The sequence below is a fragment of the Corythoichthys intestinalis genome, chromosome 2 (genome assembly GCF_030265065.1).
Source record: "Corythoichthys intestinalis isolate RoL2023-P3 chromosome 2, ASM3026506v1, whole genome shotgun sequence".
Classification (NCBI taxonomy): domain Eukaryota; kingdom Metazoa; phylum Chordata; class Actinopteri; order Syngnathiformes; family Syngnathidae; genus Corythoichthys; species Corythoichthys intestinalis.
This window is the reverse complement of record NC_080396.1, coordinates 70,107,891-70,131,980: the sequence shown is the minus strand read 5'-3', so window position 1 is coordinate 70,131,980 and position 24,090 is coordinate 70,107,891. Positions and strand designations below refer to the sequence as shown.

General features: G+C 39.9%; 1 protein-coding gene across 1 annotated transcript in view; it reads right to left on the bottom strand.

Annotated features, from left to right (window-relative positions):
- The window catches only part of noc2l (NOC2-like nucleolar associated transcriptional repressor), a 55,946-nt gene that overhangs the window by 2,894 nt on the left and 28,962 nt on the right, over positions 1–24,090 (bottom strand). The window contains exons 12-16 of the mRNA XM_057826841.1: positions 17,489–17,602; positions 14,511–14,612; positions 14,256–14,399; positions 7,133–7,246; positions 6,849–6,990 (exon numbers count right to left, since the gene is read on the bottom strand). Coding sequence (XP_057682824.1) covers positions 6,849–6,990; positions 7,133–7,246; positions 14,256–14,399; positions 14,511–14,612; positions 17,489–17,602 — 616 coding nt within the window. The remainder of the gene's footprint in view (positions 1–6,848; positions 6,991–7,132; positions 7,247–14,255; positions 14,400–14,510; positions 14,613–17,488; positions 17,603–24,090) is intronic.

The window sequence follows — 24,090 nt, the reverse complement described above, 5'->3', positions numbered from 1 at the left end:
CTACTGCTGATAGACGCTACAAACTACTTCCACGTCGTTTTACTGGAGATAATAGATATTATATGTATATATAGAACTAGATGCTAAACGACAGACTCGACTGCGTTAGCAACATTCAAGTATTGAAAACCAGATGCGTTAGTAAACAGCCGCCATCTTAAAGCAGAAGACTTCCCTAGTAGGCTGTTGTGAACCTTCCAAGCGAACCCAATTAACTTTTTATCTAAAATACTCCTTGAAAAAGGTTTTAGTACTCTTGATAACAACTAGCCAGCTGAATTAGGTGAGTTTGAATAACACACAACGGTTGGTAACAAGAAACTGACCTGTTTATTCAGTAAAAAACACAAAACATAATAAATAACAAACAGAAATGGCATAGTCAGTCAGTAAAACGTGCAAATAATATTGTAAACCGTCTTAAAAAAGCAAAACACACCAACAACCTCAGTGGAAAATCCCCCAAATCCCCCAAGCTATTAGATGCTTTTAATGTTTCGTGCATTAGTTACAAAAATTGTATAAAAAGCCTCTCGGGTTTAAATAAACGACTATTTCAGTATCAAGTTAACATTTTAAAACAGTAAATAAAATATTCAAGTACCCATTCTGCATCAGCAGCTTTAAACTACATTCAATTCATTTAATTTTGCGAATCAACTGTTGTTAAAATTGCTCCCGTTATTCCATAATTTCCCTTCTGTCTACTTTCCACAAGTGAAAGTTTTAAAACTGTTTTGAAGATAGATTCAAGTCAAGATTTTGCCGATTTAGGAGTATTTTAGATAAAAAGTTAATTAGGTTCGCTTGGAAGGTTCACAACAGCCTACTAGGGAAGTCTTCTGCTTTAAATTGGCGGCTGTTTATTAACGCATCTAGTTTTCAATACTTCAATGTTGCTAACGCAGTCGAGTGTCGTTTTGCATCTAGTTCTACAGTATATACATATGATATATATTATCTCCAGTAAAACGACGTTCACGTAGTTTGTAGCGGCTGTCAGCAGCAGTCAGGCATTCTTGTATTTTTTTATCCAGCGGCATGAGTTGAGCTAAAGCTGTGAGTTGAGCATTGGCATTACCCGGGTCTATGACAGCATGATGTTTACTCTCGGGACGCAATGCGATCCGTTTCTCATTGCGTCCCGAAGACCGCGCTGTGTATTAGTTCCGCTTTACTCGACATATTTCAATAATAGGAATTTGGATGTCCATGAATCGTTCTCGAATTTTCCACGGCCGAATCCCTCAAGGATGTAATGACGGCTGGGCATGTTGTACCGTGGTTCTAAGTGTTGGATGGTGCGTCTTTACTCACGAGAGATAATGGCTCGTCATCCAGAATGAATTCTTCGACAATGACTCTTGTTATTCCCTGGGCTTTGGGACTGTCGAGTGCTAGTTTGTCACGCATAGCAAAAGTTTCTGCCGGTGCCAGGACCTTTCTTTTTTTGTCTTCGGTTTTCTTAACATACTCCTTATATTGTTTGTGGTGGTATTTCACTAAATGCTTGATTAGGTTGGTTGCATTAAAACTTCTTACAGCTTTACCACCACGCTTGACTTTACTGTAGCATATGTTACACTCTGCCTCTTCGTCTTTGTCGCCGTTTAAGGTGAAATGATCCACACAGCTGACATTTTTACCGATAAAGTCTCTCGGTAAATTGGGAGACGGTAATGTAGTTTTTTGAAGGTGTGCCGTAAAATGCGGACCAGATTTTAGGGAAACTTGAAGCAAAAACTGGATTGGATTATGTAAATCGATGCGCTGGAAAACCCGGACCGGACTTTCAAAAAAACTGGATCGGAAGTCTGGATCGAAATTTTTCCGTGTCGGCCGATCTGATGCGCATTTTTTTTGCCCATATTGGCGTTCGATCCGATCCAAATATCGGATCGGGACATCTCTATCGGTTATCGATATCGGCTTTGAGGAGCAGGAAGTTATCAATATCGGTATCGGTTTCAAAAAATGGATATCTTGCACCCCTAATTTTAAACTTTAAAAGAAATGACTTCACAATGAAAAAAATTGTGTCTGTAAATAGGTTACGGATATCTACCTCATAACTATCGCTTAGTTGTAATTTTGTTACCGTCCCCCGATATTTTAGATGATAAATAATCGATCCAAACAAAGAAAAATTGACAAAAAACAAAACAAAACAAAAAAACGTTTAAATGGGTAAATATGAAAAATCTCAACCACTCCTTGATGTCTGCGATTTCTCCATTGCAACCCTTGTCCGGGCTGTGGCCATTCACAACTGTGTCTCGACACTATCACACATGCATATAGGACAATTTTAAAATTTGGCCAAATTGGGGTTCGAAGAGGGGAACTTCAAGTCACCTGAGTGTTTTCTGCAATATAGATATATACAGTGGGGCAAATAAGTATTTAGTCAACCACCAATTGTGCAAGTTCTCCTACCTGAAAAGATTAGAGAGGCCTGTAATTGTCAACATGGATAAACCTCAACCATGAGAGACAGAATGTGGAAAAAAAACAGAAAATCACATTGTTTGATTTTTAAAGAATTTATTTGCAAATCATGGTGGAAAATAAGTATTTGGTCAATACCAAAAGTTCATCTCAATTCTTTGTTATGTACCCTTTGTTGGCAATAACGGAGGCCAAATGTTTTCTGTATATTAACTACTTTATTAATGACATTTTTGTTGAAGCTTATTAATTCACAAAAAACATTTTGGAACACCTAAATTCTTTATTAACGTATAAATAAATAACATAAATATCAAATATAAATCACAAACAATGATGTCAAATGCTGCTGGCATTAACTATTGCAGAAAAAAAATGTAAACGGAAACACTGTGACTTCACCTCCTGAACAGGAGTCAAAACAATTCTTACTCTTTTTGTGGTATGTCATTGTCTATATTGTTCTAAATGGTAAAATGAATTCCACTGTCCCGGACAATCATTTTCAGAATACTTTGTGTGTGTGTTCAGACGCTTTTTCTGGTGTGCATTCCACAATTTTGGGGGAGGAGAAAAACTGTTCAATTTTTGTGTGTTTTAACCTGAAAATAGATAAAGTAGAGGGCACACTGAAATATTACCACAATTATTTTGAATGAGAGGCACACATACTCACAGTAACAAAAATTAAATATATAGTATTAATTTTATAGCATACTACTATGTGTATATACACAATGATACTTTAAAATATAAAGTAACTAACATTATTGCAGTCATGGATTACAGTAAGGAAGCCAGTGCTGTTTCCATATATATTTTTATTATATTATGTATATAGGGTAATCTGATAATCTGACAATGCCGGTCACATTGAAATATCAGCGGCCCCCTTGGGGGTGCCAGTGACTACCGCTTGCATCGCGAGCGCCCGCCATTCTAAACTTTATCCACATGTAGCTTTTTTTTTTTAACCCGTCATTACCCGTCGACGGTATGTTTCACCCATCGACGCATTTACGTCATCGATGACGTCGACAACTCTACATACAAGACCACTGATAATCTGCCTCGATCTGGGGATTCATGCAAGATCTCACCCCGTGGCGTCAAAATGATTACAAGAACGGTGAGCAAAAATCCCAGAACCACACAGGGGTACCTAGTGAATGACCTACAGAGAGCTGGGACCACAATAACAAAGGCTACTATCAGTAACACAATGCGCCGCTCAGGACTCAAATCCTGCACTGCCAGACGTGTCCCCCTGCTGATGAAAGTACATGTCCAGGCCCGTCTGTGGTTCGCTAGAGTATATTTGGATGATCCAGAAGAGGACTCGGAGAATGTGTTATGTCAGATGAAACCAAAATAGAACTTTTTGGTAGAAACACAGGTTCTCGTGTTTGGAGGACAAAGAATACTGATTTGCATCCAAAGAACACCATACCCACTGTGGAGCATGGGGGTGGAAACATCATGCTTTGGGGCTGTTTTTCTGCAAAGGGACCAGGACGACTAACCTGTGATAAGGAAAGAATGAATGAGGCCATGTATCGAGAGATTTTGAGTGAAAATCTCCTTCCATCAGCAAGGGCATTGAAGATGAGACGTGGCTGGGTCTTTCAGCATGACAATGATCCCAAACACTCAGCCAGGGCAACAAAGGAGTGGCTTCGAAAGAAGCATTTCAAGGTCCTGGAGTGGCCTAGCCAGTCTCCAGATCTCAACCCCATAGAAAATCTGTGGAGGAAGTTGTAAGTCCGTGTTGGCCAACGACAGCCCCAAAACATCACTGCTCTAGAGGAGCTCTGCATGGAGGAATGGGCCAAAATACCAGCAACAGTGTGTGAAAAGCTTGTGAAGAGTTACAGAAAACATTTGGCCTCCGGTATTGCCAACAAAGGGTACATAACAAAGTATTGAGATGAAATTTTGGTATTGACCAAATACTTATTTTCCACCATGATTTGCAAATAAATTCTTTAAAAAACAAAGAATGTGATTTTCTGTCCCCCCCCGCCCCACACATTCTGTCTCTCATGGTTGAGGTTCACCCATGTTGACAATTACAGGCCTCTCTAATATTTTCAAGTGGGAGAACTTGCACAATTAGTGGTTGACTAAATACTTATTTGCCCCACTGTATATAGTATTGTTGAGCTATTGTGTTCCCATCTTTCTTGTGAAGCATCTTTGCTTGTCATGAAAAGCATCCTGAAATAAAATGCATTATTATTATTAAAAAAAAATAGTTTGTCTATTTTTTTTAAAAACGTGGTAGGCTATTGATACAGTATCACAACAGTCAATATCACATAGCCAGGTATCGGATTCAAAATTTTAAAAAAGGGCATCGGTGCAACACTACTTTTAAGGTTGCCCCAAACTGACCTGGAGGACTTCTAATCCCCTCCATACACACATACAAAAACATTATTAGCTGCTCCTGTGCGTTCCAGTGCCGTGCACGTCAACAAAGAAGCTTCTGAGGGCTAAAAAGTGGACAACGAGCTTTGTATTCATGTGCCGTCATCTGTGCTTGTGTGGGTGTACGAGCGCGCCAAGGAAAGCAAGAGAGGAAGCCGCCACCTCTGGCTGTTCCACTGGTCTGGTTTGAATTAGGAACTCCCGCAGGGAGCCCAGCCCGTACTTCCTGTCGACGGAGGTCAGTTTGTGTTTGTACTGGGCGGAGGAAAGAGCAACCAAAGGGAGGGAGCGAAGCACAGAGGGGGACGGCTGCACGTGCGTTTGTGGGGACTCTCCCAACAATCAAATCCAGATGCATTAAAGAGCCAAAAAATAAAAAAGCCCTGCCGCCTAGTTCTTTTCCTCTGCGACCAAACATTCGTGGACGTGTCTCTGTGTTAAGGTGAACGACTGTGCCTAAAGGATAAGGTGCAAAATAGCAGAGGGACCCAGTGCCACTAAAGACATTCAATCACGCCTCCCATGTACAGTCACTATTCAAAGGTTAATTCACATTAGAAAAAAAGCTTAGCGTAAAACAAAAAATAGGTTAAAAAAGTGACTGCATGAAAAAAAAAAACATGATGAGCTGACATCACCTTTTGCAACTCTTTGAGAATCAAGACGTAGCCAAACACCGCCCCTCAGAGGCTACCATGGGTAATACATTTCTTATTGTCTCAGTATTTAGTTGGACTTCTAAAGTTGACTGCGAAGACTTTTTGAGCCCATATTGAATACCGTTTAAGACCCATTTCACATCAATACTGGCAACAAAAAAAAAAGTAAAAATTCACATCAATACTGGCAAAAAAATTGTAAAAAATAAATAAAAAAGAAAATGAGCGGGCAGCACACATCCGCTTTGTAGTTAGGTTTTGGCGTCCTTAAAAATCAAAACATTTAAATGCGAGACTAACGCATGTTCTAAATAAAGGTAATGCCACTCGATTTTTAAGACTTTTCAAAATTGACCTTTGTGAGATTTTAGGAGAATTTGAGACATTTAAGGCTCTCAATTCAAATTATTGGATCTAAGACATCTTTAGACTTTTTAAGACCCCGAGGATATCCTGTGCAATTAATGTTGGGACCCGGCTCGAGTCAATTATCATTGCGACATGTATGACTATGTTTGCATTTTCAACCTCTTTTGATATAAACTATACGTCTAATTATATTAAATTTTCTAAAATTTGCCAAAGTAAACAAGTCAATGCAGTTTTCATGTTTTTCTGCTCCAGTCAACCTTCCAAAATATGGTTGGTTGCCAGGTTAACTGAAGACTAAATTGTCCATTGGTGTGAAGGTGAGTGTGAAGGCTGTTTATCTATGTGCCTGTCACTGACTAAATTAACATGCAAAATTTTTATGTCTGGACAGTTCCCGCTGCAATTTCTAAACTGTAAATGTGGATTTCTTGTTGCTCGCAGACCTCACAAATCACATCTTTTATGAACTATTAACATCTTACAGTGGGGTGGCATGGCTCAGTGTTTGGAGTAGTTGTCCCACAACCCAGAGGTTGTTGGTTCGATTCTCTGCCTTGATGAACTTGCCTTAGTATCCTTGAGCAAGATACTGAACCCCACGTTGCTCCTGGTGCTGCGTCACCAGTAAGTGGATGGCGATGTAGTGTAAAGCGCTTTGAGGGCCTTGAAAGGTGGAAAAGCGCTATACAAGTATTACACCATTTATTATTTACAGTGTAAAAATGTTAACCACTTTAGCCCATGTAAAATACTGAATCAAAAAAACCCTGCATTTGATAAAAAGTGAAAATATGTACAGTTGTTAGACAACTCATTTTAGAAAAGAACACCTCAAAAAGGAAAACAAATGCAGTGTTTGAGGTGGCAGGCTTCGCAACTATAAGACGGTTTTGAGGTATGTTTGTATTTCTCAATAGGTACGTGAAAGGCTTACGGTACCTTTGATTTTGAGTCCCGTGTCGTCGTCATCGTCGTCATCCTCAGAATCGCTTTCAAACAAACCCATGAACTCCTTTTTGTCTTTGGCTTTCTCCTCCTGAATCTTTTTACGTTTAATCTCTGGCAAATCCAGATCCTCCATCTTTACAAAGCAGAAAACAGTATTGTTAGTTTCTACATTTTAGTCCTCAATAGTGTTTCTTCATTTACATGACTACACTGCGCAATGCCGCCTGTCATAAAGTACAGTAAAAGCAAGAATTTGTCTTTGCTTGTCTTTTTACCCTTTCTTTGCCAGAGATCTCCAACTGAATCTCCTTTTCTCTCAACTTCTTCCATTGGGTGTAATATTTGCTGAGAGGAGTTCCCTCTTTCTGAATCCCCTTCTCCCATGCCACCTGAAAAGAAATAAAAATCAAAAAGTCAACAAAAAGTAGTGATGCATTAGAGAGTCAGTTGAGTGGAAAATTTCAACTACAACCCTAAACCAAACTTCCCCATTGAGATATAAAAAAATTCATCCAATACAAACAGTCATGTCACAAATCCTTAAATATTCAGCTAACATGTATTAAGCATATAAATCGTTCTCTGTATCACACTCAAACAAAACAAATATATTAAAAAACGGAACGCAAACTAGGGGTCACGATACTTCAATCTGGATCAATCCTGCAACGATTCAAAGTGCAAAACATTGAACACTGACTTTTAGATAAGCTGTTTTGTCAACAGTAATGGCTTTTATTCAATTGTCTAGAATGTTTCAAGGACAAAAATGGTCAAAAATGTAAACATTGTTTTGTATCGTCTTTTATTTATTTATTTATTTTTTTACTTTTTTTATTTTTAGGTATAATCTAACTGACTGTGAATATAGTCTCAGCGGACAGATTCAAAAGTTATCATTTTGCTTACGGTAACTCATTCACGGCCAGGCGACAGATTATGTCTTGTGGTAGTTAGCAAAAGATGGTCATTGATATTTGAAACACCTGGAGCGGCTGGAATATGGCGTTATATTTGTGCCACTATTCTAGCGAGCAATGATTGGTTTTGAGCACAGAAAATAGTACTGAGCAACAAAAACAAAAACAAAAAAAAAACAAAAAAAAAAACAAAAAAATTACTCTGGGTTCCATAATTGTGGCTTTATCTGCTCAATTCCTCCCTTCTGCTCTTGCTCAATCTCTCAACCCTTGCGCTTGCCGGTTTTGTTTTCTCTGCGCACTCAATGGGCACAGACGTTACAAATGTGCCACGAAGCCAACCAATCAGAGAGTTGGCAGAAGCGTGTCTTGGGAGACTAAAATAACGAGATGGATGCCAGTTGTCGTCTGAGGACACGAGAATGAGGTGAAGATTCGCCATGGTTTCCATCATAAATTCACAATGTGTGATATTTTCTTATTGTATGTGGCGGAAAAAACGGGCAAGACTGAAAAAGCAGTTTCTGCTCTTGCACCCCTCTTTAAAATAAACTGCTGTATTCAAAGCCAAAAGAAGTGTTGTGTTTGATAGAACAATACAGTGGGGAGAACAAGTATTTGATACACTGCCGATTTTGCTGGTTTTCCGACTTGCAAGTTATGTAGAGGTCTGTAATTTGTATCATAAATTCTCTTCAACTGTGAGGGACGGAATCTAATACAAAAATCCAGAAAATCACATTGCATTATTTTTAAATAATAAATTTGTATTTAACTGCATGAAATAAGTATTTGATACATTACCAACTAGTAAATATTTCGGCTCTCAGTTCTTTTTTAAGAACCCCTCCTGTTCTCCATACATTACCGGAAGTAACTGCACCTGTTTGAACTTGTTACCTGTATAAAAGACACCTGTTCACATGCTCAAACAAACAAACTCCAACCTCTCCACAATGGCAAGACCAAAGAGCTGTCTATGGACATCAGGGATAAAATAATAGACCTGCACAAGGCTGGGATGGGCTACAGGAAAATAAGCAAGCAGCTTGGTGAGAAGGTAACAACTGTTGGAGCGATTATTAGAAAATGGAAGAAGTTCAAGTTGACAGTCAATCTGCCTCGTTCTGGGGCACCATGCAAGATCTCACCTCGTGGGGCATCACTGATCATGAGGAAGGTGAGGGATCAGTCCAGAACTACACGGCAGGACCTGGTCAATGACCTGAAGAGAGCTGGAACCACAGTCTCCAAGAAAACCATCGGAAACACATTACGCCGTCATAGATTAAAATCCTACAGCGCACGCAAAGTCCCGCTGCTGAAGCCAGTGCATGTCCAGACACGTCTGAAGTTTGCCACTGACCATCTGGACGAGAAGAGCAATGGGAGAAGGTCATGTGGTCGGATGAGACCATAATTGAACTTTTTGGTCTAAACTTGGCTCGTCGTGTTTGGAGGAAAAAGAAGGATGAGTACAACCCCAAAAACACCATCCCAACCGTGAAACATGCAGGAGGAAACATTTTTTGGGGCTGCTTCTCTGCCACGGGTACAGGACGACTGCACCGTATTGAGGGGAGTATGGATGGGGCTATGTATCGCCACATCTTGGCTGACAACCTCCTTCCTTCAGTGAGAGCCCTGAAGATGGGTCGTGGCTGGGTCTTCCAGCATGACAACGACCTAAAGCACACAGCCAAGGCAACTAAAGAGTGGCTCCGTAAGAAGCATCTTAAGGTCCTGGAGTGGCCTATCCAGTCACCAGATCTGAACCCGATAGAAAATCTATGGAGTGAGCTGAAAGTCCGTGTTGCCCGGCAGCAGCCCCGAAACCTGAAGGCTCTGGAGAAGATCTGCATGGAGGAGTGGGCCAAAATCCCTGCTGCAGTGTGTGCAAACCTTGTCAAGCAAACAAAGGTTTCTGTACCAAATATTAAGTTCGATTTTTTTGATGTATCAAATACTTATTTCATGCAATTAAATGCAAATGCATTATTTAAAAATCATACAACGTGATTTTCTGTTTTTTTGTATTAGATTCCATCCCTCACAATTGAAGAGAACTTATGATACAAATTACAGACCTCTACATGCTTTGCAAGTGGGAAAACCAGCAAAATCGGCAGTGTATCAAATACTTGTTCTCCCCACTGTATGTCTATATGCTGCAATAGCAGATTCATGGTGCACTAAGCCTCCGAACTATTTTTAATTTTTCCGTTTTACCCTGAAAACCCCCGTTTACAGACGTAGCGCAACCGCTTTTGTTTCAACCTAGCCAGAAAAAGAAGTAATTATATTTACTATTCAAAATGCCTGTCATTTTTAGCTTACAATCATTAATTGATGTCTAAATTTTAGTTTAAGAAAAAAAAAAAAACGACTTAAAAAAATTATTCACTCGCAGATTTCAAACTTTGAAACGAATGACGTCACAATGAAAAATTTAGCGTCTGTAAAAAAGTTTCGGATATCTACCTCATGACTATCGCTTAATTGTATTTTTTTTTGTTACTGTCGCGTTTTCCCAGATATGTTAGATGATAAATAATCGATCCAAAGAAAAAAATGGGAAAATAACGTTTAAAAGGGTAACTATATGAAAAAGAAAATCTCAACCACTCCTTGTTGTCTGTGATTTCTGCATCACGACCCTTGTTATATCACCATGTTTCACCCATGAAATAAAAAAAGAATCCGGCTGTGGCCATTCACAGCTGTGTCATGACACTCGGTGATACATGCTACATGGAGTTTTTGGATCGAAACAAGGTAATTACGTGATAATATCTCGTTAAAATCGTGGCGACTTTAATTCTGGTCTCGCCTCCAATTAGGGTTTTGCTGTTTAAAATTTCTTTTTTTTTTTTTTATTTTTTAAATGCATTCCTGTTCAAAATTTTTGTTCCCCCTGAAAATTGAGATTTTAAGCTTTCCAATGATGTATCACACATTCATTTCGGACAATTTTGAAAGTTGGCCAAATTGAGGGTCTCAGAGTGGAACTTTAAGTCACCTGAGTGTTTTCCGCCATGTGTAGTTAGCACGCATTTAGCAGTGTTTGGTCGTGTCACTCATGTGACGTGTTGCGCTGTTAATACCACACATACGCTTACTCACAGCCCGGTGAGTGTTTCCACTCCAGGCTCCTTTTGTGAAATATGTCAGGTGAAGCTTGGTTAGCTTTGCTTTCTTACCCTGGCTAGATATGCCATGTTGCTTTAGCCTTTAAAGGTCTGTGCTGAGTGATCATCACACACTAAACCAACTTGTAGTGTTTGCATAGCGTTTGCGCTAGCATTTAGCGCAGTGACTCAGTGTCTTTTTAAACTCTTGGAAAACATTTTACATACAATTCGTGGCGTCCAGGGAATTTTAATTTTATTGCAAATAATGTGCCGTTTTCCTGCTGAGTGTGTATTACCTTCATGAAAATGGTGATGTCCTTGTAGACGCAACAATTATATGCTCGTCTGTTATGTTCATCCGAAATAGTTGGAAAGCTTTTATTTATTTATCTATTCATGGACTAAAACTTTTGAAGTTTACAGATGAAAACATTTTGAGAATTGTTGACTAAAACCAGACGAAATTTGTATGAGTCTTCAGATTCAGATTCAGAGTTTATTTGTCATTGTCACGATAACAACGAAATTCAGATTGGAGTTCCAACAATACTATGGGTTAGTTTCCATTAAAGTGCTTGGTGCAGAGCAATATAAAGGTAAAGTGTTCCCAGTGCCCCCACAATCCCACCATAAATAATAATAAATATTGATAAATTTACAGAACCATTTATGCCCCCCCACACCCCACAGTGTCAAGTGCGTACTAATGACAGCATAACCATAACAGCAATTTCAGTGTACTTGTGAATTCAGCAGTCTTATCGCCTGAGGGTACAGACTGTTTGCAAATCTGTTTCGTTGAATAAAACTAGACCAAGACCAACACATTTTGAAATAACAAAAATATGACTAAGATTAATAAGTATTTTCGTCCAAAAGATGAAGACGAAAATTAAAATGGCTGCCAAAAAGAACACTGTTGCTCAAAATGTATTATTGCTTGCTCAATTTATTTTTATGCGCTCAAAATCTATTTTCCTGTGCTCAAAATCTAAATTTGTTCGCTCAGAAAAGCGGCACAAATATAACACCATACTGAAAGCGAACATTCGATCACTTCAGGCCCCTCCTCGTTTGGATTGGACGTCTATTGCGGTCAATGGCAGCTAAACAGTTCAGCTATGTGAGGTCACAAGTTGTAAAAAATTAAATTCTCAGAGGAAAATACACATGTATTTGAATATTTCTTTAATCTTTTCCCCCCAGTTTATTATTTTAATCATTATTAGTTTTTTTTTGAAAAAACAGTTTTAGATTTACATATTTTTTATTACTCATGGCTATGTAAAAAAAGGCTCTTTTTTTTTTTTTTTTTTAAATTCTCTTTATTACTATATTAAAAAAATACCCCCCTTCAATTAATTATATCCTTCAATTAATTCATTCATTTAATTTAAAATTAGTTTATATCTTTATTTGTTTTATTGCTCATCGGAAAATACGTGGGGCAACACTAATACTACAATTAGATATAAAAGACTCCTGTCCTATACAAATGTAATAAAACAATTTACGGGGGAAAAAAATCCATTTGTGCATGAAAGGGTTAAATAGATCGAAGGCTCTTAAATCAAATCGATAATTGATGGGAGTATTGGTATCAGTATTTTAAATATAACAATGTTGTTGACAAAACACCTACTGAATTTGTGTATTTGCCTTTGTTGCTAAAAATTAGATAAAGAGATTAGCCATCATTAAATGATTAGGCTGGCTGTAAGCCAGGTGGGGTGCTCATGGCCAGAAGGGGTCCGTGGCCTTTTGCACAGCAGCAGCAGGGTGATGTCCCCTTTCCTCTTGCCTGCAGGGACACCTCTACCGCTGCTCTGCTGCCAGGAAGTGGATGCCATGGTGACAACATCCATTGAGACAGCAGTGGCGGCGGCGGCAATGAGACCACGGCAGGAGCCAAGCTGTCTGTTTGTTTAGTGCACTCATGTTTGCACATCTTATTGCCTCAACTACCTATGAACACTAAAACCATTTTTCATGACTTTGACCCAAACGATGACACCTGGCATGCAAAAAAAAAAAAAAAAGGTTGTAATGGTGGAGCTTGAATGGAAGTCATAAATGTAGCGATTACTGATGAACTGAGCAGTGATATCTGAATTATGTCACCTCCCATCCTTTCTAGTTATACATAGTAGAGCCATCCCGACTAGTCGATATAGTCGACGTCGTCAAAGACGTAAATCAGTCGACGAGCACAACATCCCGTCGACGGTTAATGAAGGGTTAAAAAAATATATGCGTGGAAAGTTCAGAATGTCAGACGCTTGGTATGCCAGCGGGGAAAGCGGCACAAAGCCAAAAAAGCGCACCAGAGGGTCCAAAACATTGACTTATTTCAAAGAAACAAAGGAGGGTACACTCTTGTGTCCTGTCTCTTCAATGCCAAGCTTGACTGCACGTCGGCCATGAATAAACACCTACGTTGTCATCCAGTTGTCATTATCGAAGACGACAGGAGTAAGTCCATCTAACTGACCAACGACATGTTTTATTGAAGTTGCAAAGCCTGTGCAATATGCAATGAGTCCATTTATCGCACGGTAAATAAAGATGAGGGCAGTCATTTTCACGGCTGCTTTTTATCGCTGCGCGCGCGTGCTGATGGCATATGAGACTCCAGTTCCTTTCTCTTATCAACACGCTGTAGAATTAAAGTTCAGACATACAAAATAAGAAAACACATCTATATAAACACTGTAAACATTAGCATTGCTACATTGAGGTGAATGGGGAAAAAAAAGAGTACCTACTTTAGCCTGCTATAAAACATTAGCAGTTTTCTCCAAAACGCCACTACGACCACACGACACTAGCGGTTTTTCACTTTACGCGGTCGGTTCTGGTTCCCATTAACAGCAATAATTGAGGGATCACTGTAAATAGAAGTGACATTTTTGTTCAGCCATGTTACTTTTTCCCTCTGACTAAGATAAATACGGAGAATAACTGTGATGAGCATATGCTGTATATGTAAATATGGTATTCTAGGGAATTGGGTAAAAAAGATTGGGGTTTTTAATTTATTTATTTCTATTTTTAAATATTAACTCATTGGCTGTGATAGATGTCCAATCCATTTGGACTAGGAGGTATGGCAGCGATTTCTTGATCACTAGCAGCCCCCCCAGTCAAATCTGATTGGACGTCTGTCACCGTCAGCGAAAAATTATAGCTAAATGTTCCCAGTTAAAATGCATTCAATGTCTACTACCGTCATGTACGTTTTATTCTATTCACGTGATTTACAGGACTGAATTAAACTTTGCAGAACAGAGAAATGTTAATTATCAAAACAAACAGCACATTTTTAGCGTCCTCTGGTCTCCACTCACCACAGCGTTGGTGTCAGCCACTCCGAAAGTGACATTTTGTCGTTTTGCCGTGATGTAGTTGCTGTTCTCCTGCACCTTCTCAAGCAGCTGGCGTACAGCCTTGCAATAATTGGCCACTTTGCATTCTTTCAGGAACGTTTTCAGCTAAACAAGGAACAGAGTTGGAGTTGAAGAACACACTAAATTTGATAGCTTCAGTCTAGGACCATTACAAATGATAGGCAGCACCAAACTGCAATTATAAAAGTACGTTACCTGAAGGACAGTAGGCAGGGAAAGCTCGGGGAAGCCAATGGAGCTGGCCTGAGTATGGAAATATTCCAGCATCAGGTCATAGAGCTGGTCGATTAGTCCATCCTAAAGGGAGTGGAGGACGAGGGGGACAAAGTTGAATGCAATATGGATTTTTTTCCTCCAAACCAAACTGCAATCCCTATGAATCGGTTTTGTCAGGTTTTATGAGTAAACGTTCAGGAAAAGACTAGGGTTGTCACAATCACATATTTTTGCACCAGAGTTTGAGTCACCTGATTTTTAGGATCAGCCAATACCGATTGCCAAACTGATACCTCTGCAATTTAGTTAAACAGCATATGACACCAGAAAAAAAGTCTTAAATGGCATTATTATGTGAATTAGAATCATATTTTGAGACGATTCGACTATATACAACAATTTAGCAAAGCGCCGATGACGAGAAATTAGTCTTTTAATCTGCCGGTTAGCCACGCCTACCATTATAGGGCTTTAGCGTCCCCAACAGGTGGATGACGTCAGCGGTAGACTGGGCTCATCGGTTTTACAATTCAGCCCATTGAGGGGGAATTGTTCAGAACGAGGAAAACGCGACGAAGAGAGCCGCAAAATGTCATTGTTTCAGTCTCTCTACTCCAATATTTTTACAGGATATTCTTTTTATCCAAGTATTTTTCCCCAATAGCTATATAAATGGCTTGAGAATTCAATTCAATTCAATTCAATTTTATTTGTATAGCCCTCAATCACAACAGAAGTCTCAAAGGGCTTTACAGAGGCAATATGATACACAATTAGAAATGAAGCAACAAAGAAGGACCAGTCAGCCCGTCGAGGGGGAACTATTCACAACGAGGAAAACGCGACAAAGAGAGCGGCAAAATGTCATTGCTTCTGTCCCTTTACTTCCATATTTTTACAGGATATTCTTTTTATCCAAGTATTTTCCCCAATTGCTAAATAAATGGCATGGTCATGACAAATAACAATCTTGTGCTAAATGGATATGAAATAATAAAAATCCATTTATGCAAGACAACATGGCAAAATTACTCCATATTGGTCAAAACTGTCGACTTCACCTTTACTGTCGCACCTCCCGAACGATATGACACCTAAATCGGACATATGTTATTTCCCTTCCCCGGCTTCGGAGAATGTAAACAAACCAGAAGGAGTGACAGCTAGCCGACATGCTAACCCGAACCGAGGGATGTTTCAAAGTCTTCGAAGTGGAAAATCACATGTAACTAGCCTGGATTATTTGACATGACGACCCGGTTGTCGAATGTCTTCGCGGATCGGCAAACCGCCCGGCGGAGAGCAATTTACAGTTCGTTCCCGGGAGGAGGGTGGCTGGAGTTGTTGTGCAGCTAACGTGCTAACAGCTAACTGCTAATGAGCATGAGGAGAGCTTTTTACATGCCTATCAATGATCAAACCAAAGTAGTCCTTTATTTAAAGGAATTTTGTAGTGTTTACTTTGTAATCACTGTATTCGTCATAATACAAAACAAGATGTTTACTCACTTCCTCGTAAGTCCAATGGTCCCACAGTAAATATCCACGGTGAATGGGAACGTTTTGAAACTCCAAAAAGGCGCATACGCCTCTCCCGCACACAGAATGATTTTTCTGCAGCAGTTTGGCTGGCGTGATGCGAAAAATAAACGTATTAATCCGCAAAATCAGCTGAATCCTTCGTCCTCATACACAACAGTACACTGTATAGTGAAGAGGACGTCTTCTACCGTACACATCACAGCGCCCTCCTCCTCAATGCAAGACCGAAGCCGGAAGTCACTCATTTTCATGGCGCGGGATTCAAAAAACTAAATAAATATAGCGATCGCTTCCACACACATCCAAGCGGTCCATATCATTCAGGGGCATAAAATACCACGTGTATTATGAAATAAACATGCTTTTTCGTGTCACAGGCACTTTAATGAGTACGTTTTGTTTCTCTTGACAATATTCTTCTTCATCTTGATTATTAAGTTGTTTCATAGCCTTTAAATAAATTAATAAAATCTTCCTAAAAACTCCCAATCGTCTTAAACGACATGCTCAGGCTCGATTTCCGACCACGTGATCGGATCAGGGTGAGCGCTGCTCATTATCCCTCTGAAGTATTTTGTTGCTTGTAACCCTCAACTCATTCACTGTCATTGACAGTGATGTCAGCGATAGACGTTAAATTCATTTAAACTGGGAAGGCTGGCATTGAGTGATCATGTTGCATTGCCATTGATGGTGATAGATGATCAAACGATTGCTGCAAGCCCTCCCAGGGAAAATGGATTGGACGTCTATCGCCGTCAGTGACAGTCAATGAGTTCATACTTAAAAATAAAAACATTTTAAAATCTTTTTCACCCAATTACAATCTTCTAAACAATTATACGATCTTCCCATCACATGTTCGGATTGAGGAAATCCCTAAAAGGGATGCTAGATTTTTTATTTAGTGTTTCGAGTACGACGGAAAAGGGACCATTACAAGCAATGCGGGGAATAATCCCAGGGGGCTATGCTGCAATCCTCTTGGCTGCACCACAGAGCGTGGTGACTTCGGGACAGTTTTAAAGGCCTGAAAGGAGGGCTTTGAGTACTCAATCCCCTTATGAGTGTCAGACACACAGGCTTGGCACATAGTGTCAGGTGTGTAACGTGAAAACAACATTAGTCGACGCCTGAATTGCTCATCAGATCAGCTGCAGTTCCGCAACACAACAAAGATCAGATGCGCATGTTCAACTGTGGTCATCTGAGCCTTTTAATTTACGGATGTCCCAATCCGCCTTTGACTGGCAACATTCATCATTTGAGATCAGTTAAAACTTTTAGACATTCCACAACTTTTTATATTCCTCAACCAATCAACCAAAAAAAGCCTTAATCAAGGAATTCCTCCTATTCTCTTGTGGATTTCATAAAAGAGGCAAAAAGAAAAAAACAGTTATTGTTATTGACACCTTGTATGCTTTCTCCATCAGGTTGATTTTGTTCAGCTTCAAGATGACTGCGAAGTTGATTGGCTTGTTACTTATTCGGCCCGGTTTCTTGTTGAAGTCCACTTGTTGGAAAATCTGAGAAAGAAATTATAAACATGAACATGGGGCTTGCAGTTTCTGGGGAGTCATGTGTGACACCTGTTTCTTTGTCAGGTTGCACTTTAATATGATTGGGAATTGGATTTCTGATTAACCCTTTAGAGAGCAAGAGATTATTTTTGCAATTTAAAATCATCTTAACTCCATAAAGACCTGGTGTTCACAAACATGGACATCGCATTCGCCAGGTAGGGCACATTTGTATAACAAATGTTAATATGACCCTTTTTTAATTGTTTGAATTACCAAAAATATGTGGCCGTTAGGTCTCAATTATATATGGCGGAAAACACAGACAAGGCTGAAAAAAACCGTTTCTGCTCTTGCACCCCTCTTTAAAATATACTGCTGTATTTTGAGCCAAAATAACTGTTGTGTTTGATAGAATATGGCTATATGCTGCCATAGCAGTTTCATGGCGCATTAAGCCTCGAACCATTTTTAATTTGTGTGTTTTACCCTGTAGACCCCCGTTTACAGACACCGCGCGTTTTGTTTTAACCCAGCCATAAAAAGGTAATTATATTATTTGAAATGTCAATCATTTTTAGCTTAGAATCATTAATTGATGTCTAATATTTAGCTTAAAAATGACTTTATAAAACTTTTAAACCAATTAAGTCACAATGAAAATAATAGTGTCTAGAAATAGGTCATGGATGTCTACCTCATAACTATTGCTTAATTATATTTTTGTTACTGTCGCATTTCCCCCGATATTTTAGATGATAAATAATCGATCCAAACAAAGAAAAATTGAAGAAAAAAAAGTTTAAAAGGGTAAATATTTGAAAAAGAAAATCTCGACCACTCCTGGTGTCTGCGATTTCTGCATTGTGTCCCTGGTTAAATTACTCGGTTTCACCCATAAAATCCCCCAAAAGTCCAGCTGTGGACATTCACAGCTGTGTCTTGACACTCCGTGAGACATGGTACACTGAGTTTTTGGATCGAAACAAGGTACGCCATCATATCTCATTAAAATCATGGTGTCTTTAATTATGCTCTCTCATGCTCTCACCTCGAGTTATTAGGGTTCAGTTTTTTTTTTTTGTTTTTTTTTTTTGTTTTAATTTTGAAATGCCCTCATGTTCAAAATTTTTCTTCCCACAGAAAATTGAGATTTTAAGCTTTCCAATGATGTATCACACATGCATATATGACAACTTCAAAATTTGGCCAAATTTGGGGTCTCAGAGCGGAACTTCAAGTTACCTGAGTGTTCTCCGCCATATACATATACAGTGGGGCAAATAAGTATTGAGTCAACCACTAATTGTGCAAGTTTTCCCACTTGAAAATATTAGAGAGGCCTCTAATTGTCAACATGGGTAAACCTCAACCATGAGACAAAATGTGGAAAAAAAAACAGAAAATCACATTGTTTGATTTTTAAATAATTTATTTGCAAATCATGGTGGAAAATAAGTATTTGGTCTATACCAAAAGTTCATCTCAATACTTTGTTATGTACCCTTTGTTGGCAATAACTGAGGCCAAACGTTTTCTGTAACTCTTCACAAACTTTTCACACACTGTTGCTGGTATTTTGGCCCATTCCTCCATGCAGATCTCCTCGAGAGCAGTGATGTTTTGGGGCTGTCGTAGAGCAACAACTCCCTCCTCACGCCGTGGCGTCAAAATGATAACAAGAACGGGGCGCAAAAAATCAGTAACACAATGCGCCGCTAGGGACTCAAATACTGCACTGCCAGACGTGTCCCCCTGCTGAAGAAAGTACACGTCCAGGCCCGTCTGTGGTTCGCTAGAGAGCATTTGGATGATCCAGAAGAGGACTGGGAGAATGTGTTATGGTCAGATGAAACCAAAATAGAACTTTTTGGTAGAAACACAGGTTCCCTTGTTGTTGGAGGAAAAGGAATACTGAATTGCACCATACCCACTGTGAAGCATGGGGGTGGAAACATCATGCTTTGGGGCTGTTTTTCTGCAAAGGGACCAGGACGACTGATCTGTGTAAAGGAAAGAATGAATGGGGCCATGTATTGAGAGATTTTGAGTGAAAATCTCCTTCTATCAGCAAGGGCATTGAAGATGAGATGTGGCTGGGTCTTTCAGCATGGCAATGATCCCAAACACACTGCCAGGGCAACAAAGGAGTGGCTTCGTAAGAAGCATTTCAATGTCCTGGAGTGGCCTAGCCAGTCTCCAGGTCTCAACCCCATAGAAAATCTGCGGAGGGAGTTGAAAGTCTGTGTTGCCCAACGACAGCCCCAAAACATCACTGCTCTAGAGGAGATCTGCATGGAGGAATGGGCCAAAACACCAGCAAGTGTGTGAAAAGCTTGTGAAGAGTTACATAAAACGTTCGGCCTCCGTTATTGCCAACAAAAGGTACATAAGAAAGTATTGAGATGAACTTTTGGTATCAACCAAATACTAATTTTCCACCATGATTTGCTAATAAATTATTTAAAAATCAAACAATGTGATTTACTGTTTTTTTTTTTTTCCCACATTCTCTCATGGTTGAGGTTTACCTATGTTGACAATTACAGGCCTTGTTAATATTTTCAAGTGGTAGAACTTGCACAATTAGTGGTTGACTAAATACTTATTTGCCCCACTGTATTTCTCTATGATGAATCATTTTAAACATTTTGTATGAATGAATACAATTATAAATGAGTAAAATGTTGATAAAAGCAATATTAATTCAATTTAAACATATAAAAATATAAATGCATTCTGTTTATGGCCATGTTTTTTTTATTTTTTAAATTCCACTCATTGCCTGCTATTAACAACAATAGACGTTTAATTCATTTAAACTAGGAGGACTGGCTGTAAATGCTCAAGTCTCAGAGCCATTTATGGCGATAAACATCCAATTAATTTTGAATGGGGAGGCTGGCAGCGATCATTCCCCTGTTCTTGTCAAAATGGATTGCACATCTAGCACCGTCAAAAGGCAGCCAATGAGTTAAAGGAGTGCCCTGTAAAGGGTGAAGCTATTGGTCTATAAGCCCTGTTCACAGTGATGTCACTCAACTTTCGGATTCTTCCGGGTTAGCGATAGGAGTGTATCGTCAGTATTTCTTCAATGGTGATTTTGTGCAGAGCTCCATAAAGTCATAAAATTCGAAAGGTACAAGTTACATGAGACTTTTTCTGTTTGTCTTGATAATGTTGTTCATGCTTTACCATTCGGAAAGGATCTTAAATTCGCCTTGGAATGTATGCTATATACCATGATAGAATGGTAGAATAGTGATCGACTCATCCAAAGTAACCGTAACAAAGGATTTGTTGTGTTCTCATTTCAGCTTAAATGTGTGACTGTTCGTCATGCTGTATACATTTCTGTCGGTGGCTTTAAACGTTTTTCATATTGTCTCCCATTAATTATTTGACATTTCATTAGATGCATGGTGATTGATCATACATTTGTATTAAAAGGAAAGACAGGAAGTGAGGCTTTACAAACAGGTAGGTTACTACCATTATTTACGTTACTCAAATTCCATTTCCACCTAATCTAGAAATGTTCATGATAGTTGAATTCAAAATATGTATACATTTAGCAAAACAACATATTTCCTTGTCGTAAGTAATACAGTGGTATGAAAAAGTATCTGAACCTTTTAGAATTTCGGTGGGGATGATGTGTTGCTGTTGGTGAGCTGTTCCTTTTTACCTCCACACATGTTGTTGTGTGTTACTCCCAAACAATTCAACTTTGGTTTAATCAGTCCACAAAATGTTTTGCCAAAACTTCAGTGGAGTGTCCTAGTGCCTTTTTGCGAACATTAAACGAGCAACAATGTTTTTTTTTTTTTTTTTTTTTTTAGACAGCAGTGGCTTACTCCGTGGAGTCTTCCCATGAACACCATTCTTGGTTATAGTTTTATACTAGTGTAGGCTAGTGATTTAAATACGCCACCAGATGTCATTGGCGAGTTTTTGATTAACTGGGAGATAAAGACAATTTGTGCACTTTGACCCTTCACTGACGCCGTAGCTTCCTCTGCCTTCCAGTGCTGGCGTCATTGGGCCTTATGCCCCATTGTATTTCATGAAGGTAAGACGTGTGTTAATGGCTCCCAGCATCGAAGTTGGTATAAGGTGGCTAAATATTGCCATCCAGTCTATTTGTTAAGCTAAACGGGCTGCTAACATGTTTACAAAGAGTTTGAGCAAAGTTTAATTGAGTTTAGTGTGCATTTTGCATATTTATTTTGACTGTGAATCTGTGAATGCCAGTAGTTTTCTTTTCATTGTTCTTTAGCTCTGAGTACATTGCCTTCTATTATGCAGATTGAAGCACTTTTGTTTTTGTGAACTTTATTTTTTGGGATATACGAATATTATTTTTGTTTTATTTGTAATACTGTATATGACAATGATGCCCCATTGTATTTCATGAAGGTTGGTGAAGAATAAGTTGCCGAGTTTCTTGTGCCAATAAACGGCGTGGTCCAATCTGCAAATCAGAACGCCCGTGCCCACTCATCCTTTCTGCCATACACCCCGTCATCACTGAACCAACAAAAATACACAACGCAGAGCATCGTGGTGTACAGAGAGGGGTCGCACGGGTCGGGTTACATCTTTGGTGCCGTGACCCGGATTTGTGGCGCTCCAGGACGGAAGAGGACAAGATCAACTTTTTCATCAACGTTGCAGCAATAGACTTGCACCTTGTGTGTGTGCGGTGTGTCAGCAGAATTATTGAGGTACCCATTTTCCCATTGTGTCTATTTGAAACAAGGTAAATTTAGTTTTTCTCATTGGGTGGAGACCATTCCTTAAAAAAAAAAAAAAAACTAACTTGGGAATGGTAAACGTTTTGTGGAAAAAAAAAAATATGAAAGTGATGCTGGTTTAATATCACAAGCGTTGATAGTGTATTTAATTCATATCTGTGATTTTGAAATTGAACTTTATTGTGATATTGGTGATATATCGGTGTATTGAGCACATTTTAGTGATACGCACACACATTTATTTAGCTGTTGAAATAATTACATAGCTAAATAGATAGCAGTTGAAAATGATGAGTAACAGTGCAGACACCCAATTAAAGCAACAAGGCTCCTCCATGGCCACAACAAGCCACCAGCCCACCCTTGGGCCTGGTACAAGCCTCCACCATGACTCCACAAATCAAACCCAGCGTTGGAAAGAGGGGGAAATGGCTCGTCCCAGCACAGCTCATCAGCAGCCAGCAGTGAGGCCTGGGCCAACAAGTCAATTTCCCAGATTCAACGCCCCCCAGCAGCTGGGCTATAACATTATTCGTCCACCTCCTCGTCACCCCACGGACACCAGTTTAGCCCCACCGCTTACCCCACCACCCTCTATGTTGTCGCCGTATGTTGATCCTCGTGTTTCATTGACTCATGTGTCCACAGTAACAGCCTCTGGGACCCCAGCGCAGACGCCCATGAGACCGATCTTCACATCTCAGGCTACTGGACCTGGGCCTACACCCACTTCTCCGCCACAGTGCCCATCACAACTCGGCGTGTCACCGGAGAAAGTTGTGCAGCAGTCCCCTGTGAGCCACATGGGTTTCCCTCCTTACCCCATGCAAACTGCTATCTCTAGCCTCCATCCTCACACCAGCTATGCGTATTCCACATCCATGCCCCAAGCTTCCACACCACGGCTGCAAACAACACAAAACATGGACAATATGCATAGACCTCCCGCAGCAGAGCAGGCTTTACAAATCACAGAAGATGAACATGTTCCCCAGTTGCAAATGTCGAATGCTTTCGTCCACCACCCTCAGCCTCCACTGCACCCATCTTCTACAGGTGCATGCAACCCAAACCCCCCACCAACTACTTATGGCGGCTTCATGCAGACACATCAGGTGAAAAATGTCCAAGTTTTCACTGGTAATGCTGATAGTAAGATGCTTGTGGAGGACTGGATTCGTGACATGCAATATCTCCTTGAGGCCATAGAACTACCTGCACACCTCCGTTTCTCCACAGTGGTGCGTCACTTGGGCGGTGAGGCCAGAAAATTAGTACTGAACCTGCCCACCTGTGACCAAACTCCAGCGAAGGCATTTGAAGAATTGAGAGCAGAGTATGGTGACGCACAGGGCTCTTTAGACCCACTGGCTGACTTCTACGAGCGTAGCCAGAAGCCGGGGGAGTCTGCATGTTCTTACGCCATAGCTCTGGAAGCCACGTTGCGAGCTGTGGAAGAAAACCAAAGAGGTGGCGAGTCCTTCCCTGACCGTGACAGTAAACTCACCCGTCAGTTCTTGAGAGGCCTCATCGATGAGTGGGTGTACGCGAGAATTGCACCAATGAAGCCGCGGCTGCTCAGCTTTCGAGAGCTTCAGGCTGAACTCAGGAACCTGGCAAGAGAATCAAAAACTTTCCAGTCCCAAAGCAAAGCAAAGAAGACGTTCACACAGGTTCATGTCGCTTCAGAGTCTAATTCAAATGCAAGGACAGAGAAGATGAAGCAGGCTTCGGAGT